The 19,521-nt window shown below is 35.9% G+C and overlaps 3 protein-coding genes across 3 annotated transcripts; 1 reads left to right on the top strand and 2 right to left on the bottom strand.

The window, feature by feature from the left end:
• Positions 1-45: 45 nt before the first annotated feature.
• Positions 46-4,865, bottom strand: LOC105281997. The gene is made up of 5 exons (XM_020032499.2): positions 4,646-4,865; positions 3,365-4,192; positions 2,863-3,226; positions 2,479-2,782; positions 46-2,320 (listed from the first exon to the last, which is right to left on the bottom strand). The coding sequence occupies exons 1-5, from the start codon at positions 4,771-4,773 to the stop codon at positions 2,199-2,201; spliced, it is 1,746 nt and encodes a 581-aa protein (XP_019888058.2). The 5' UTR covers positions 4,774-4,865; the 3' UTR covers positions 46-2,198.
• Positions 4,866-5,408: 543 nt separating this feature from the next.
• Positions 5,409-19,246, bottom strand: LOC105281999 (DNA mismatch repair protein Msh2). The gene is made up of 15 exons (XM_011343618.2): positions 18,564-19,246; positions 18,410-18,459; positions 9,929-10,052; positions 9,492-9,748; positions 8,848-9,015; positions 8,539-8,727; positions 7,984-8,378; positions 7,660-7,874; positions 7,264-7,581; positions 6,920-7,141; positions 6,533-6,765; positions 6,373-6,464; positions 6,041-6,263; positions 5,873-5,965; positions 5,409-5,704 (listed from the first exon to the last, which is right to left on the bottom strand). The coding sequence occupies exons 1-15, from the start codon at positions 18,595-18,597 to the stop codon at positions 5,549-5,551; spliced, it is 2,769 nt and encodes a 922-aa protein (XP_011341920.1). The 5' UTR covers positions 18,598-19,246; the 3' UTR covers positions 5,409-5,548.
• LOC105281998 (putative mediator of RNA polymerase II transcription subunit 26) lies at positions 12,087-18,324 on the top strand. Its single transcript, XM_011343617.3, has 2 exons — positions 12,087-12,227; positions 13,277-18,324. The coding sequence occupies exon 2, from the start codon at positions 13,284-13,286 to the stop codon at positions 18,030-18,032; it is 4,749 nt and encodes a 1,582-aa protein (XP_011341919.2). The 5' UTR covers positions 12,087-12,227; positions 13,277-13,283; the 3' UTR covers positions 18,033-18,324.
• Positions 19,247-19,521: the final 275 nt, after the last annotated feature.

The following is a 19,521-nucleotide window of genomic DNA, read 5'->3' on the forward strand; positions in this document are numbered from 1 at the left end:
TTTATTCCCTTTAATTTACTAGGAAATTACTTGTAAACATGCAAGGGTACCTGAAAAGATTTATTTACAAGTTGTACATCTCATAAACATAATAGAACCACAAATAACAGTAAGAATTACATATGCAATTTTTATATTTTAACAGAATAAAAAATTCTTGTTGCAGTGTTTTTGAGTACGATAAACGCTAAAGTTCTCCGTTCGTTGCAAAGTTGTCATGGCAAATTACAATACTTTTATATCTTATATAAAACTCATAACATCATTAAATATACGTACAACTTAAATTATATTAAACGGTCTATATCTCAGTGTTTACGGTATACCATAAAAAGAATTTCTAAGAGAAAAATTAGTATTATGATAAGATTGAAAATGTTTCGTATAACATAGTCGCGTAAATCTCTTTTACTTATTTAAAATTGCGCAGCGTCGCGTCATCACGAACACGTTCGAAGAATATTCAAATTCTCAAACTTTTCACGTTCAGTGAGAATGGGAAAATAGCAACATATGTGTATGCATCACCTGCTAACGTGCTGTCAATTTGTTTAATACTTTATACTTACATTTTATTTTTTTTACAGAATTGAAGCCATGTGATTCGTGAACATCTAAATCTCCTCTAATAAAATTCTCTAATAGTTAACACAATAATAATTTATATAGATATTCTTTTAATACAAACATCAGTTATAATATAGCATTTACAATACCATGTCTTTTTAATTAATTGCTACTCACTAGCTACGTTACACTAGCTACATTCTTATCTAAATAATATATTCAACTCATTTCAATATGTGCTCTAATTATAACTATCAAATTCATTATAGTCTCTTAATCAATAAAGTATCTGTACACATTGCGAATAATCATATCAATAATTATATTTTAATTTACTCATAAAATTATCTATCCTTAACAAAATTGATTATGCTAATATACCAAGATACTGTACCTTTTTCTTATGAAGCTATTTTCTAAAAATTCATTGTTTCTTCCTTTATTTGTTACAAGTTGCTAGTGCGATTATTTATTTTGTCTTGGAAGAGGAAAGATCTTTCGCTTTACTGAACATATAGGTACATGTCTGTGTGCTGTGTGTCTGTGTGTGTGTGTCTCTGTGTGTGTGTGTGTGTGTGTGTATAAATCTAACTATATGTGCCTAAAGTGACTAGAAATGTTTTCTACACTTTTCCTTATTAACATACACATATTTCTTTTGGCAAGATTTCTGTGATATAAATGTACGAAATAGTGAACAGTTTTTGTAAATACGCTATATCTAACATTATATAATACTTGTTTTTTTACGTTTATAATAATCTGTACATTTTTTTTTTAATTTAACGAGCTTCTTTACCTTATTTACAAAACAATTCGCTGCATGTGTCATATCGTACATATATGAAAGCAATAGAATTTTATAATTTAAAATTCCGCGAGTGTTAAAAAATTTTATTTTGCCATTTTAAAACATTTATATGCCATTAACGTGTAACACTGCACCGAGAAATATCATGTGCTGAGTAATTCTGAAACGAGTAATGAGCATATTGCAACTGATGTATCAATAAGAATTAATTTATAGCTTGTAAGCTACTCTATATAAACGATTTGTTTTTAGTAGTTACGTGGAAATTTAAATGCCGTAGATCTTGAAGTTACTGTTAGGGGCAGTTTTAGAGCACATATACAAGGTGTCCCTCTTAATCTATATAGTAAAGCCGCTCGTATAAAACATAAGCAACAAGCGACTAAATAATTTCTTCTTTTTTTTTAAAGAAATAGATCTATCTGAAACAGCCATATTTGATGTATCTACAAAATAATTAATTTGACGATGTAGTACTTCAGACGAAATTTAATCTCGCAATATGAATATTTCTCGTTTTTTTTTCTGTCTTGTTCTGCAGATCTTGCTGCATATAGATCAAAACGGAACATCTAGTATATATTTTACACGTACTATATTAGTAAAACGAATTTTAAATAGCGAAATTTAAGAAACATATTCAGGTGCCCTCAAGTGTAGTGAATGTGACAGTTATATCTTGGAATGTTTCAGGCCCCTTCGACTATCTAAATTTATAGACAATATAGAAGAAAATATACTTAATGGTGGTAACATTTACTTTCCTGGCATTATCATGTATGCGCGCATTTTACAACTATAATAAGTTGAGACATTCGCATTATAAGGCATCACCTATTATTTCTTCGTTATTGTGTTCCAGAGATTCACATCCAAACAATACGTATTCTTCTCGCGACAACCAAAATGGATTACCTTCAGTATATATTGGAGGAGTTTTATCTAAAAAAAAAGCGTTTTATGTATACATGAGAAATCATTTGACTTATAATGTCTTAATAATTATTAAACGTTTTAAATATTATTTCATTTTACTATACGTAATGTAATTTATTTAATTATTAGCATACAGACATGTCATAACAATTAATAATATTTACCAGGATGCACTGCTAAAGGCACATATGTAGATCCCATTGCGACATTCCAACTATGTGTACCAGGACAACTTCGCACTTCCAGAATCTTGCTGTGCTCCGGCAATAATTCACGTAAATCCTTGGTAAGCCTCAATTCAAAACCCGTAAGATCTGTATTTCCACCAGTAAGCAGAATATGCGAGAGGCAATCGTGCATTATATCTTCTGGCAATCCCGACGTCACCTCTTTTATAACTTCAGGCAAACCAAGACTGATGTACATCATCTCGGGAGCTATATATAACTCTGGCCCTAAAGAAACTCTCTAAAAACAGTGATATTTTTACGTGAAGCATTTTTACCACAATCTTATTATTTTAAGTTCTTTTGGCTAAATATATGTACCCAAAATTGTTTATAGTCCGCGTAACTATCAACCCGAAGGTTAATATGTTCTCTCGTTTTCTGTCCCAGACGTTTCTCCTCGTTCTTGATATTATAGCTCAGCCTACATCGTTCTTTGACAGCCAAAATGTCTAGGTAGGTTATGGGAATCTGATGATACTCCTTTGGTTGCCAGTGCATAGCTTGCTTCAGATGATAAGCAACGTGCCAACCGCCTACGGGCAGTAGCCTCCAGCGTTGTGGTATAACCCGTCCCCCGATAACAACAGCCACTGTCGTACTCAAAGCACCGCTGTCGACTACTACACAAGTTTCCACCTCCAACATGGCGCACGCCGCTAGAGGTTTAGGTACCAGGCATACTCTGAACGGAATAGAAATCTGGTTATAAATTTTCATTCATTGTGAATGATTTATGTTCAAATATTTATATTTAGAAATAGCGACAATAGAATTTTAAAAAAGATATTATGTAAAGAACATTATTAACGAATAATCATACCTTGCTACTTTAACTTCCTGGAACAAATAATGCAACAACTGTTTCCTCAATGCAGGATGCATAGCCAAGGGTTCACAGAACATGAGCACAGTGTTCGGCTTTCTCAGCGTTGTAGTTAGATTCATCTGATGAAACAGATGATCGATGAAGGTTTTGAGAACTGGGAACGTGCCCTCGCAGAGCAATGCTTCTGCTGGGCTCACAACATCCACGTTCGGGATACCGAGAACCTCAACCGTGTCGGTACAATAGCCGTTTATAAGTTTCTGATAGATTGGATTTGGTCTGGTGTAGCACATCGGATCGTTCTGATGCGTAATCAATCTCCGCTTCTCCCTGTACAATTTCACGGGATTACAAAAAAGGCAGAACGGCCCACTTGGCCGTGGAATCTTAGCGGACGCCAACTCCGACAGTTTCAGTAGCTTCAATCTCTTTGCTAATGACTTCGTCTCGGACTTCGTGCGCGTGCTACTGCTTGGAGCTGAGTTCTGAGTCTGCGTTTGTTCCACGTGAGCCTTGTTGTTATACTTTGGAATGCCGAACAGCGAGAAGTGTCTCCTTAGACCGAAGAACGGTGTAATGACCCACGTGTATTTGTTTCCGATCTCAATCACTACCTTGGCACTAGAGCCTTCGACGCAGTTTCTCTGACATGTATAACCGCTGCAGTGGTAACACTTTGGGAAAGGTACATTCTCCCCCAATGTCAACACCATGTGCAATCTGTAGCACATGGCTTTAAAGCTGACGCTAAGTAACTGCAAACATTTTATGTCGGGGAATCTGAAGTGTACCTTTGAAATCAACTGCAGCCATTTCATCCTCCTAAAATAAAATGCAATAATGTCACATTAATTGCGTGTTAACACGAAAATGAAAAACAACGTTTTACTTGGTAACGACGTGTGAAGCGAGAAGACATATCGGAAGGTTGATTATGTATCACACAACAGTGAGAGTTATAAAAATGAGCGGATTTGACCAAATATCAATAAGGATGTAGATTTTTTGTGAATTTATCGACTTTTATAACTCTCACAATATTGCAGCACGCACAATCTCTCCTGAGGTTTGTCACGTCAAGTTAGATACTGTACGCTTGTGCTGCGTTTGATATTCCATTTCCACGAGGAAATTGGGCTACTTTCATTACATTCGGAAGCGACGCAATGCATTTTGCGCGCGCAAAATCACGAGTCGTAAGGATATTTCCTTACAAACTTATCGGAATCGCGCGATCTGAAGTGAGATTGACGTAAACCTAACCTACGCACTTACCACAAATAATCGGTGTCAGACGTCTTCCTTAAGTATTTGCAGGTGCTGCCGAAAGCAATAATGTCAGGTACATCGCAGTATAATAAAATCTTAATCCAAATCTCCTCCGGGAAGACCGCGGGATCCATAATTACTGATAAAAATGATAGAAAAACGTACGATCAACAGTCACTTGTACAGGCCTTCAGACACTCCCCAGAATCAGCGAATACGCTAGTCAAGTTCAAGGTTACAATAGCGGATAACGTGAATCAATATGTTATCTGCAAACGGTATCATCGCCGGAAATACGATATTACGGCTGCGGAACAATTTTCAAGAATCAACAAAAACCATGGAATTATCAATTATTTCAAAAATTGGCGGAAAAATCGCGGATTTACATAGATGATAGCATAGATGCTAGCGAAATATTTCGTCGTTCTTACACAGATTTAAGTTCGTTAAACGTTATAATCAATAATCAGAATGAAGCAAAATGTTTATATCAAACGATGTATATTGTGTATCCATATTTACGGATATAATTATTTGAGATTTTCTGATTTATATATTTGCATCTTGTTACATAAAGCAAATCTGTAAATTTGGCTTCGACAACTATAAGCTTTGACGTTCACGTGAATACCTGTGCTCGTTCCAATAATCAATGAAAGGAAGCATGAAATAGTACTAAATAAAATTAGTCTGACAAATTTATTATCGCGCAGTGTGTGCAATTAACAAAATAATAGAGGTAGATTTCGGAAAGAGAGAGAGAGAGTACATTTATACAAAGTTGGTTTACTACAATTATAACAAATCTACATTATTTGTTTCTTCGACCATGTAGATTCTTTTGAAAAAATAATACTGCTTGTCACACATTACTCCTTGTAACATGCTATGCAACCTCGATATCACTTAAGGAGCACCGAGTAATGCTTCAATGTAAGGATTCTTATGAGAGAAAACATTCTTCTTCAACGATGATACCTGAGTTTCTAATTCGGCATCGGACAAAGATTGATCCAAATTTTTACATTTCGCGAGAAACTCCGAGATAAGCGTTTCCGCTTCCTGCAATGATATCAAAAGATTTCAGGCCACAATATCTTTATAAATTTCATTTATAAAAACGCCGTTCATTAAACGACAAATTTTCAAACCAGGCATTATAAATTCAGCGTTTTATATAAATATTAGAAGTACCAATTAATCGTTATTAAATAGCACGTCTAAACGTACCTGAACAATTTTCCGTTTCTTCTGGGGATTCTCAGATCCTTCGAAAACTACGCTTTGATAATTCTCCAGCTCTGCTTGCTTTCTCTTAGCAAACTAAACAGTCGCACGTAGCAAAATGTAATATTTCATTATGTTACGCTATGGTAGATATGAAAATGAAATACGTACTTCTATCACATCTTCTGGGAAATTAGCCATTTTGGCCACGTGAATGCCAAAGCTTTGGTCGCAGATTCCCGGCTTTACTTTATAGAGCAGTGTCAATTTATTATCTTCAACAAGAGCAGTAACGTGTTGATTCTTTACAGTGGGGATTTCCTCGGCTAATCTGGTGATCTCGTGGAAGTGCGTAGCAAATAGACAGTACGATTTTATATCTCTCGCCAAGTGTCTAAACACATTACAAAATGTTTTTAACATGCTAGTGTCATGGGATTTTTGCATTATGTTATTCATTGCAGAAGAAAAACAGAAATTAACAGCTTCTGCTGTACACTTACTCAGCTATCGACCATGCAATACCACAACCCTCGTAAGTAGATGTTCCTCTGCCTAACTCATCGATAATCACAAGGGAATTACAAGTTGCTGTCTGTAACCGAGATAAATTAGAATTCGTGGTACTACTATTATAATTACTTGATCAATGATGTAAATTACTTTCATAATAGCAGCGCTTTCTATCATCTCCATCATAAATGTCGACAGTCCCTTTAACTGGGAGTCATCAGCTCCTACTCGAGCCAGTATACAGTCCAATAATGATATAGTCGCTTTATCGCAGGGAACAAAACTACCGATGTGAGCCATTAACGCAGTAACACCGACGGACCTGATGTAGGTGCTCTTACCACCCATGTTCGGGCCAGTAATAATGCAAAAATGACACTGATCTATGAAGAAATGATTAAATAAGTGAATTTTGAAGAATTTCTCTCTAGTTCTCTCAAAATTTAGACCAAATAATTAATTGATAATTCAGAATTTAATTGATTTTAGTTGATCATGTAAGATTCGCATTTTATTTTTATGAATCTGCAACAGTACCTCGTTTAAAACTAACGTCATTGGCGATATAATCAATTCCTTGTTGCATTTCTACACACGGATGTCTAACTTGAACGAGATTCAGTTCGCCTTCTTCACTCGGGAGCATCTCCGGTCGTACGTACACTTTGTTAGCGCTCACCGCTGCGGAAGCAAATGCAGTGAGGACGTCGAGGCATGCCAGCACACTACCGATAACACGCACCGTATCGCTATAACCAGCTATATACAACATATAAATTGATATATTATATTAATATATTATATTTCTATTTATATGCATATTTTCGTATCCGATTTATATCGAAGTAATTTTTATAATGACAGTTAGTGATAGTACGAACCTGCAATACCCACGATTTCTGTAATAACATCTTTCTGTTTCTCCAAATATTTATCTCTAGCGGCTATAAAATCGTCATTCAATCCGCTTAGCTTATTGTTCCGGAATCTCACACCAGTTTTATTAGAATCCAAGACAGCGTAATGCTTTTTATTTCGAAGTATTTTCTCTTCCTTTAATGTGATACGAAAGTAGTAACCGAATTGTTGATTCGATTCTAACTTGATCGTTTTTCCCGCTTCCAAACAAAGATCATCTGCTGCTTTACCAAGTAATTGCTGTATCTTTTCCTCTGTCTCATCCATGGCATCCTTCAACGCTGTATAACAAAATTATGTAAAATATTATAAAACATGTGACTTTAAAGAAAGGTCGAGCAGCCCAAATTCAAGCTTACCTTTGAAATCATCCGCGAATCCCGGATTAACCATAAAGTCTCCCTTTTCAGCGGCATCCAAATCGATTGTTTGCTCCACCAGCTGCTGAAATTTGTCCATATCCTCAATAAGCTCTTTTAACGGATCCATTATCATCGTTTTCAGTGCTGTCACACTTGCCTCTGGTTTAAGTTGTTCTAATAATTTTGGCAAGTACGATACGCACAGGTAAATTCTAAAGTGTAAGTGTACGTACAATAGACAAGCATTAATATGTGATCTTTATGTAAGCATACATTAATATTTAACGGCAGCCATTACTCTTATAATAATGATAGTCCTACTTGTAGCAATCTTGCAATGTCGACTTTTTTCTGGCCAACTTTTTCGCAAGCTGTTGCAAGTCTGGTATACGTTTCAGATAGTCGTCACTCAGGACGGACCTCAACTCGTTATCCTTTACCAACAACTCAACGATATCATGTCGCTCTTTTATTAGAGATAGGTCTCTGAGGGGTTGTCGCACCCACTGCGCAATTAGTCTGTGCCCTTGTGCGGTTCTACATTTGTCTAACATTGTTAAAACACTGGCAACAGGATTCCCTTGCAAGGTGGAAACCGCATCAGCACGCGGCTCGACATTAAGAGCTTTCATCGCCGCAGAATCCAGTCTTATGTATCGTGACTGCTCCATTTGGTTTAGCGTAAAGTGATTCATATGGCCCTCGTCCGACGTTAACTAACAAAAAATGATAACATAGAATCCCGTCATGGCGATTAAAGCAGGATGTCATTTTTATTATAAATTTGAATAATGAACTAATCTAACTGAACGTACGCTTAATATGTGCAATCATCGCTTATTGTAATATATAAAAATTATGATAATATATATTTACATCTAAATATTTAATAAGAGCGGATGTAGCAGACATAGCTATGTTTAAATTAACTTCAGGCAGTGATTGTGCATCCAGTTTCTGGCCTTTTTTAAATTTTATTAATGTGTTTAAGTCATCTATGATTGAATCACTGGAAAATTCACTTTTTTTTCTTAAAGTAACCAACACGTTACTTCTTTCCATCAACTGAAAGAATAAATAAAAATTACAGCATAACATATGAACATTCTTCATACTGAAATGTACGAAAGAAAAAAATAAAGACTGTAATTGTCATTCGAGGAGGTAATAGTTTTAAATACGTACTTGTTTAAGGGTTTGAAATTCATAACTGCCTTCACCTTGAATTAATAAACATTCTTTCGGGGCAAGAGTCACAACGAGCGATTCTAAGTTCGAAAATGACTCGTTGTCTTGAAATTCAATGACTGAAATTAGAGTTGAAACAACGTCCACGCAACTTAAACCTACAATCTGCAACAATGTTTATAATTCATGAATCTTACCTTTATGCGAGCAAACACTGTATTTTAATTTATTTTGTTTTTATATACGTAATACATATAATTCATTAAATAAATTCTAATCAGGTATTTATAACATGCATTAGACATGTCTATAAGCATATAAATATTACTACTTTATTACATTTTATTAAATATTTCTTCGACGAGTGTATGTCGAAATAATTATACGCAATTTAACCCTTATGTGAGTGACGAAAAAAATCTTAATTGATGTGATGAAGGTACTCGGATACCTTCGGACATTTTGTAAGAAAATTGATATCCTGCAAATTACGTTCCCCATTGAGTCAATCTGTCCAAAGATAACGTTAAAATAATCGCCAGTTTAAGAGTTCTAATGCGAGTAGAGAACAGACAAGTTACCCGGGTACCCCGTCATTCACATAACGGTTAATCATATGCAAAGGAGAAAAACAAACTCACTCTCGATTTTCCTTCTGCACCCAGTTTCACAGCTATTACGGATACACCCACAGCTACATCATTATTACCAAATAAGATATCTTCAAAGTGAGATAGATTGCCAGGCGAACCTTTGTACTCCAAGACCCAGTTCTGATTTTTAGAGGAGCCTTGATTAATATAAACTTCCACTCTGTACTGCTTTACTAATAATAAATCGCGCACAAATGTCTCAAAGTGGCCTTTGTTGAGAATAACTCCTTTCGTTTTGTGTGGTTCTGTATTAAGAAATAATTCTTTTATTATTAACATTGTAATTTGAGAAACAAGCAAATTCAGACAACTCAGTCAAACAAATAAACTTTAAGGAGAATTAAATTTTTAGTTCATAATATATAGAATATGTAAATGGCTAATGCAGATTTTAGACAGTTATTTGATCCTGAAATGACGTTTACCAGCTCCAATCATTTTACAGACAGATGTTGTTTTAAATACTTCTTGTGCAGCAAAGAGAGCATCGCTTCCATGCACTGTATAGTAGTCCGATCTATTGAAGAACCGTATCGTCGTGTCAAGTTTCTGAAATATACAATTATCATTACGTGCCGGCTTGCCAAGATTATCAGCCAAGAATTTTCTTAAGTTTCGTAATGTACTGCGAAATACAGAGATATCTTGTGAAACGTACAATTACATTACATTTTCATACTGAAATTTCTTTAATATTCCAGGAAACACCTCATACAACGAATGAGATAAATTAAGGATGCATATGAATCATTTAAACGTGACAGGTTCAATGGATAAAAAGAAAATGTAATATAAACGTGATTTAAAAGCCTTCTTGTCTTTCCTACGTCCGACTGCGTCACATATCGCGAGTTTCTAGAGATAAGCATATATAATTTTTTAAATGTCACAGTTGTAACTTCAAAACATGAAGTTTCCCGCAGATAGTTTTACGATAATTTGATTTACGCTGTCCGTGAAGCACCATATATTTCATATTTCCGAGAAATTAAAAACCTTGTAGCGTAATCTGTAGGTCAATGCCTATCGAAAGGTCAGAGTGTCATAGGTCGTCACAGCTCCGACGCGCATGGCTTTATAAAAGTTTGGAATTTCAGGGAAATCTTACTGCCAAAAGTACGCGCAAAATTTTGCGAATAATAATTCCTATTTTCAATATAGTTTCTTCCGTATTTACGATTCAAATGAATAAATGAATAAACATTTGTAAATAAATGTTCTGTTCATTCATATTATTTAGAAACATTAGAATCACAAATTATAACATTTCGTTAATTAGACGAAAGAACTAATCAATAAATAAAATCAACGATAAATATACAAACTCCTCAAGCGTAATAAATGAAGGAATAAATAAAATATCGATAACATTTACTAAATAAACTACATGTCCATAAAATTAAAACAATCGTTATTTAACATAAATCTCTTAATAACTACAGGTATAGATGCTTCGCCCATCTTTATAGAGATTAAGCCTTTCGGCGGAGAATCCCGACAATTTCAATGACACCCATATATCGAGGTCGCTATCGTGGAAATATTATTCATCCCCAGCGTGATAAAAGGTCGCAGTTCATATTCCAGGTTGGTCGGTAATAAATAAGTAGGCCATCATTCTTTTGTTTTTGCGAGTACCCTCGTTTCCGAATCTCTTTGAAATATCGTATTGCGTATCACATTGCAAATCACATTTCAATGACAGAAAAACATAAGAGAATACAAGGGAAGACAAGTACTGGAAAAGGCCGTTAAATGATGCGGCAACCTTGAAATTACACCTAGTATTACTGAATGAAAGTGAGTCCGGTCGTAACAAGGATGTTACAAATTCAGAATGATTTAATCAATGACACATCGGGCCAAACATGGAAAACCAGTTAGCCATTACCTGGAAGTCGCGGAATTATATTTATCGTCACGCATGTACATATGTACATAAGCAGAATGCATCATGCATTATGCATTTATTCGTTAAAAAGATACTGCAACATAACAGAACATAATTTAAGTGTTGTAGTTGAACGTAATCAATTTAATCATCAAGTAATCAAGTAGTTATAACTATTTCTTACTTTCCCTACTTTTCTGTATTTATCATATAACATCTTTATTCAAACAAAAATTAAATTAAGGAAGACACTTTCGTGCATAATAATTCTTCCGTCTCATTAATGAATTACTAATTAATAAATAAAATTAAAAACTAATATTTTATACAATAAAAAATAGATATTTCCAAGATATTGCTGCGTTGTTAAAGAAAACTGTTTGATTTATAAAAGTAATACAATTTATAACTTCAATTTTGTAAAGAACAATCTGCATGCAATATAATAAGGATATTTACATGGTAAATACATCTCAAACATAAATTAAATAAAAACGACATATAAATTAATTAATGCGAATAGAAATTAAATAAGAATGTACTTAATGTTTGTCTCAATACATAGTCAGTGACAAAGCTCAATCTAAAATTACTGAGAATTGTGTACGATAAAGATGAGTCTGGATTGCGTATAAAAAGAGAAGATGTTAATATATATATATATATAAGAACGAAAAGGAATGCTCCGGGAATCATCGGGTGAGAAGTAGGGGAAGAGAACATAAATGGATTTGCAGTAATCTGCTTCTGCTATATAGCAGCCTACAGTGTTAGTGAGAACATCTCCGCATTCGTAACTGAATTACAAGTGCCTCTCGGTCTTCTATTACAAGGTAATAAAATATTGTATTGTTTCTACTGCCACTGGTGTTGATTTAATATGCATATAAAAACTGTGATTTTTCACTGAATGCAAGATATTATTGCGCAAACACTAATTTTAGCAAAGTAAGAAATGCGTAGAAGGATTCCGAGGTTTTTCCATAAAACAGGTATAGAGAAACAATTCATTTTAACAAATAAAATATCCGCATATATTTTATTTTTGTTGTTATGATAAAAATGCTTTTAAATTTAATTCGCATTATTCAAAATTCCATTTTATTTTATGAAACAAAATTATGTTTGTATGTATTTTTCCTACATTTGTTAAAAGATTAATGGTCTGGATTTCCCTCATGATCTTGTACTTTTAAGTACATAAAAATTAAATATATTTTTTTATCACAGAATTAAAATAAAAGTTTTAATTAAAACATTGACCAATACCATGATATAAATTGTGAATTTAATTTATATATCATGTTACATACCTCTTTATCATTTATCACCAATGTTGATGACTCCGATGAACCCGTCTACGCAATTCTTACATAGCTTTCACAGAATAGTAAATCTCTATAAATTAATGCTTTCAACAAGATAATATTAACAAAACAATTTACAACATAGAAGATAAAATATTTAAAGAACAAATATTTAACATTTTTACTTAAAATAATACTTATTAAAAATCATATGGATTTCTCTCTACAGCTTTAATAATGTTAAAATTAATTTTCCAGAAAATTAAATTTCGTTTAATCTAACTTTAAGTAGTTTTAATTAAATAATGAATAATATTTCATTAGTGATTAATTCGCAAGAAGCTCTCTCTATTCTTTTTCTATAGCTTAATCTAAAAACAATCTAAAAACTTGTTATTGCTTTAACATATTTTGATAATAAAATTCATACACACAAATTTCATGCTAGGCTAAACAAATAAATACAAAGATGTATACTGTTTAATGTTAGATAATAAATATTTGATTAAAAAATAGTTTCTGCAACTAGTTTATAGAATAATAGGAAAAACGGACATGATCTATTTTTGTTTCAGAGATCGGATGGGAATTATGGCGATAGGTCGGATAATTGTTTTATCCGCATTGTTTGCTCAAACATTATCCGCGCCCAGTGGCTGCATAGAATCTTGCGACGTCCATCACACATCCTATCAGAGCCGCCACACATCAGGCTCTTATCAAGATCATGCAGGCTTAGTTCAAGGGAGCACGAATCTAAACGATCATGATTACGCTAGACCAGGAAACTGGACCGAACATAATCAGTACAGTACAGACAGCGGACATGGCAAAGTTCACGAAGAACGTGGACAGTATGTAGAAGGAGCGAAGAAAGTACGGTATTACAAGAAAAACTTCACTTCTTCTTATGGTAACGTGAACGGACTGGACGCGAGAGAATTCGATGAGTTAAGCGGCCATCACAGGTACGATTCGATGCGTATCCCAAGTAATCAGCATTCCGAATCTCAAAGTATCCAAGCAGGGCAAACAGTCGTTCAGGGAAGCGGATACAACCGAGTGCACAGCCAACAGACGCAGTCATCATCGACAAGAATCGACAGTAGAAACGAGAGACTAGAGGACTTCGGGGAATACAGCGGACATTCGCAGGTGAATCAACGCGTGCCCATCACTGATACTCAAACGATCGAAACGCGGCATCACATCGAAGACAATCCTTCCAATTGGAGCAGAGTGGACTCTTACAGGACCGATGGCGGCCATGGACGTGTACATGAAGAGGAAGGCCAGTATGTAACCGGACCCAAGAAAGTCCGCTATTACAAGAAGAACTATACCTCCAGCTACAGCACATCCGGCGTACCTCAGACCAATATCGGTTCGGCGTCGCTGAACGAGTTGCATAACGAAATGCAAAGGAACCTACATAAAGAACTCGACAATATCAGAAGAGAATTTCACCAGACCTCAAGTGTAGGACATACCGCTTCCACTACGCACGTAGGCTCGGTGGGTCTGGCACAGGAAACGGTTGGCCTTAGTGATCTTCAGACTGCCGAGAGCGACAACAGGCAACAATTGGACTATGGACACATTCCATCCACTGGAACTATGCATCACTACACTGATCAACAGCACAGAGAGACGACTACCGATACAAGACGAGTGCCGTACACGTATCCTGCCGCGAACACATACGGTTCGGAGAGTCAGAGGACTTACGAGAGCCGCGAGACTTATACATCCCGCGTGCATCCCTCACATCAGCCGGGTCACTTGTCGCCCGGTTATATTCAGGCTCCTGATATTCATGGTACTACTCGTGATGGCTATCAAACAAGTATGCGCAACACGCATTCGAGAGGTAGCTCTCACGTGATTGATGAGAGGCAACGTACGGAAGTCATGGGCACGCATCAGTCCAGTGTGGCTCAGAATCAATTGCTCACAGGAAGCTCTCAGCACGCGTATAACGTGAATCCGAATTACGGCGCGCGTCCTGATAGACGTGGCGAAGCGCGACACTACGAGGAGCATTGGAGTACCTCTAGTAACACCGGAGGAAATTTGGCTCCAGAGCACACTGGACATCTCACGCATGGTACCGCGGATAGAGCACATTACGATCGAGTTGCGTACAATGAGCACCGCAACCGTTATCACGGTGCCCAACAGGGATATGATACCCATGCGCATACTAGCGAGAGTAGCTACGACTCTGCGTACAGGACTAACACGGGACAACTCGTTACTGGATCATTGAATGTAGGGCACGCAGCGCAGGGCGCCGATTGCACTGAGGAGACGCAGCATTATCAGCAAGAAAGCAGATATCACAGAAAATACAAACGAGATGTTCATGGACGCTATGATGACTCGCAACGAAATCAAGACTTCAGTCAAGAATTCGGACAACAAACAAGCGATGGACAACAACTGGAAGATTTAACACAGCACAATGAACAAATCACACAACAAACAGAGGGTCAATTCAAGGAACGCAATTTCGGTAATCAGCATTTGGAAGATCTAACGCAGCAAACACAGGACTCCGATTTTACACAACAAACGAGTGGTAAACTTGAATTCGGACAACAAGAAAGCGATGGACAACAACTGGAAGATTTAACACAGCAAAGTGAACAAATCACACAACAAACAGAGGGTCAATTCAAGGAACGCAATTTCGGTAATCAGCATTTGGAAGATCTAACGCAGCAAACACAGGACTCCGATTTTACACAACAAACGAATGGTAAACTTGAATTCGGACAACAAACTATTGATGATCAGCATGTTCACAATCAACACTTGGAAGATTTCACAAGTTCACAAAATGAACAACATACACAGCAAATAGACGGTGAATTCGAGTTTGGTCAACAAACCGTTGGTAATCAGCAGCACTTGGAGGATCTGACACAGCAGAGTGAACAATTTACACAACAAACACAAGGATCAGATGATTTCACGCAGCAAACGAGTGGTAAACTTGAATTCGGCCAGCAAACCATTGGCAATCAGAAGCACTTGGAAGATTTAATGCAGCAGAATGAACAACATACACAGCAAGTTCAAGGATTTGATGATTTCACGCAGCAAACGAGTGGTAAACTTGAATTCGGCCAGCAAACCATTGGCAATCAGAAGCACTTGGAAGATTTAATGCAGCAGAATGAACAACATACACAGCAAGTTCAAGGATTTGATGATTTCACGCAGCAAACGAGTGGTAAACTTGAATTCGGCCAGCAAACCATTGGCAATCAGAAGCACTTGGAAGATTTAATGCAGCAGAATGAACAACATACACAGCAAGTTCAAGGATTTGATGATTTCACGCAGCAAACGAGTGGTAAACTTGAATTCGGCCAGCAAACCATTGGCAATCAGCAGCAATGGAAAGATTTAACGCAGAGTGAACAAGATACACAGCAAGTACAAGGATTTGATGATTTCACGCAGCAAACGAGTGGTAAACTTGAATTCGGCCAGCAAACTGTACACGATCAACATATTAATAATCAGCAGTTAGAAGATTTAACACAGCAAAGTGAACAACATACTCAACAAACGGAGGATCAGTTTGAATTGGGGCAGCAAACTGTTGATGACCAGAATTCGGAGCATTTAACGCAAGAAATCGAACAGTCCGCGCAACGAACAGCGAGATCTGATGATCCTGTGCAACAGACTACAAGTGTATTCGAATTTGGACAACAAGCTCTTGGTAATCATCATCCAAAAGATTTAACACAAGAAACGGAACGATTCACGCAGCAGACGGAAGGTCAGCTTGAATTTGGACAGCATACTGTTGACAATCAGTATTCAGATGATTTAACGCAGCAAAGAAATGAACAATTTACGCATCAGACGCAAGGATCTGACGATTTCACACAACAAAGCGGTAAACTTGAATTCGGCCAGCAAGTGCAGTCAATAGATAAGTCTACTAAGCCAAGAAATGAATATTTCGAGGAATTTGGTCAACAAAATGAAGATTTTACTCAACAAGAGGGACAATTCGATGAATTCAATCAACAAGAGGGACAATTCGATGAATTCACTCAACAAACAATGGGACAATTGGATTTTGGACAAGAATCACAAGGATTTAATAAACCAAAAAATCAGCATCTGGAAGATTTTAGTCAACAAGATAAAGACTTGACTCAACAGATCGGAGGATTGGAGCCATGGCAATTGTCACAGCAAATGTCACAAAAAACGGAATTAAATCAAGATTTTACTCAGCAAACTAATCATGATCAATTAACAACTGGCATGGCAACACCAGCACCAAAACCAAGAGCAAGGCAGCGATATCAAACACACGACTCCACTTTACAAGATACAGATAGAACAGATACAAACGTTTTTAAAGTGACTGAGATGAACCCTAATAATTATCGTGAAGGAACTATTGAACGTACCAGTCATGTTCGATATCCACATCATCCTAATCATGATAGATTGGAGGCTTTAAGTCAGCAACCTCAAAGAAGTAGCGTATTCGACAACGAGAAAGAAAACATGGATCGTTTGCATTGGGTGCATAAGTCAAATGACGCTACCGTAGGATTACAATGGCATTATACTTATCATCCAAGTGATTTGACTAACATTGAAGGAGCACATGATAATTACTATTCTCATCATAATATCAATCCGCAACAAACGGAAGATTTGCAACAACAGTCGAATAAAGTTAGTCAACAAGAAACGCAAGACCAGCATACGTTTGAAGATGTGCATCTCAATATACATGATCCTCAATCGTCACAACGTAGTGAATACGATCAACGATCTTCCCAGCAAATTGAAACGTCCCACTTTAGCAATCAGCATGATAAAAATCCTGAAGAGACTCCGTTAGGAGTGATCCCATTGCAACACACTCAAAGTATGCAGAAGACTCCAGAATTGGACAAACAATCGCAGCCTACAGGACAGACAGAGTACAAATTGGAGCCACGAATCTTGCAAGCCTATGGTGGAGGCCCGTATGATGGATCGCGTAATGAAGATATCTATAGCAGAGTCACACTGAATCCCAGCGCCACTTTGCCACCAATAGGTGGTGAAGATCCATGGGACATTCGTGAAAAACCAAGACAGTTGATACCCTGGATCATAACAAATACAGCGTCGACACCAAAAGCTGTAGACGAAACTGCAACGGAAATGATAGAAACTACAACACAGCCGATTCAGACCACAACAAAGGAGGAAGCACCACCGTCCTTCTGGAACAAACTCGGTCACAGAATAAGCAGCACGTACGACAAGGCTAAAGAAAAAGCTAAGGAATTCTTTGGTTAGATGTTACTTCCTACTTATTTAAAGATTACTTATTTATGCATTTATGCAAACTCTCTTTTGCATTCTTCCTGGCCATATTACATTTATTTATGGATAACGTGTGTGTACTTTGTGTAGTTACTCATAAAATCGAAGCCTGACAGGAATAAAACACACAAACTACAATCTATCACAAGCTCATAACTTGATAATCAATATTTTAAATTAGTATTATATGAAACATTACCATTGTAAAGCTAAGATAACTTCCATATTTTCTGTAAATAAAAATATACTTTCTTTTCTAATATAGCATCATGTACTGTGTCTATTTTATACTGTATCCTCAAACATGATTGTTTAATCATATTAATGTGGTATAAGTAACTTCTGCTTACCTCTGGCAAACTTTTAAAAAATCTGACGAAGCTTTGTTGCGTAGGAGGATCTGAAATAAATTATTGCATTCGAACAGACATTTGATAGAGAAGGAAAGGAGAAAAGAACAAAGAGTACCGCATGAAATTTTGGTTAAACAAGATTCTCACATACCCATGCTGAATTGTTGATTAGGTTGTACTGCCATGTTTGTGATTCGATATCGAACAGTAACAAAGGTCGTAAAAAACTACTCGGAATAATTAAATAGCGAAAATTCGTAGAATCTTCTTCAATCACTGTCGATTACTATCAAACTGCTATCCAACCACGCGTTCATGATCGCGCTGTTCCCGCAAAAACCGCCAAGTTCTCATTTAAAGACCCATCCTCACGCTCATTGGCTGCGCAAATCCAGCGAATTCAACGGCTATTCCGATAGATACGTCGAATGCAATTGGTCCATACGCTTACTAGCAATCAGATCCTATTAAACGCCATCATTAAAATTTGAATTCAAATAATATTTATTTTGATTTATTTGTGAAGTCATGTCACATTTAATTGTGACATTAGCAATTTTCTTTTGAACTGGACGACTTTAAATATCATTTTCAGTTAAAAAGCAAATTTCTAAAAATTTGAGCAATTTTAATTTTGCGAGTAAGAAGTATTTTCGATACATTGATGCCTGTGCAAAATAAGAAATTTAAATCCACTGTGATTCTTATTTTTCTCTTTTTCTCTCCATCAGTTATTAGAATTGGAATTTCTGTATTATTTAGGACAGATTCTCGCAATTCAATGATTATATTGTTTAATAAAATGCTAAAATATTTATAATCGTATCTTCTTTTGTAAAAATATCAAAAATTATGTGATTCTAGATTTTTATACTCTTTTATTATTTATATATTATTAATATTCTGAATGTACATTATTGTATATTTTATTTATAAAACGGTAATCAGAAAATGTTAATCGCAAATTATTTTATAAATATGTATGTAAACATTTTCGTTTTACGAAGTACATATAAAGAAAAGCATATCCAATTATCTTAGGAATCACTTGAACAAGTCGGGAGACATATGACAATACAATGTACAAAATAATAATAATGATCTTCGTA

This window comes from Ooceraea biroi, chromosome 7 (genome assembly GCF_003672135.1).
Source record: "Ooceraea biroi isolate clonal line C1 chromosome 7, Obir_v5.4, whole genome shotgun sequence".
In the NCBI taxonomy this organism is placed as follows: domain Eukaryota; kingdom Metazoa; phylum Arthropoda; class Insecta; order Hymenoptera; family Formicidae; genus Ooceraea; species Ooceraea biroi.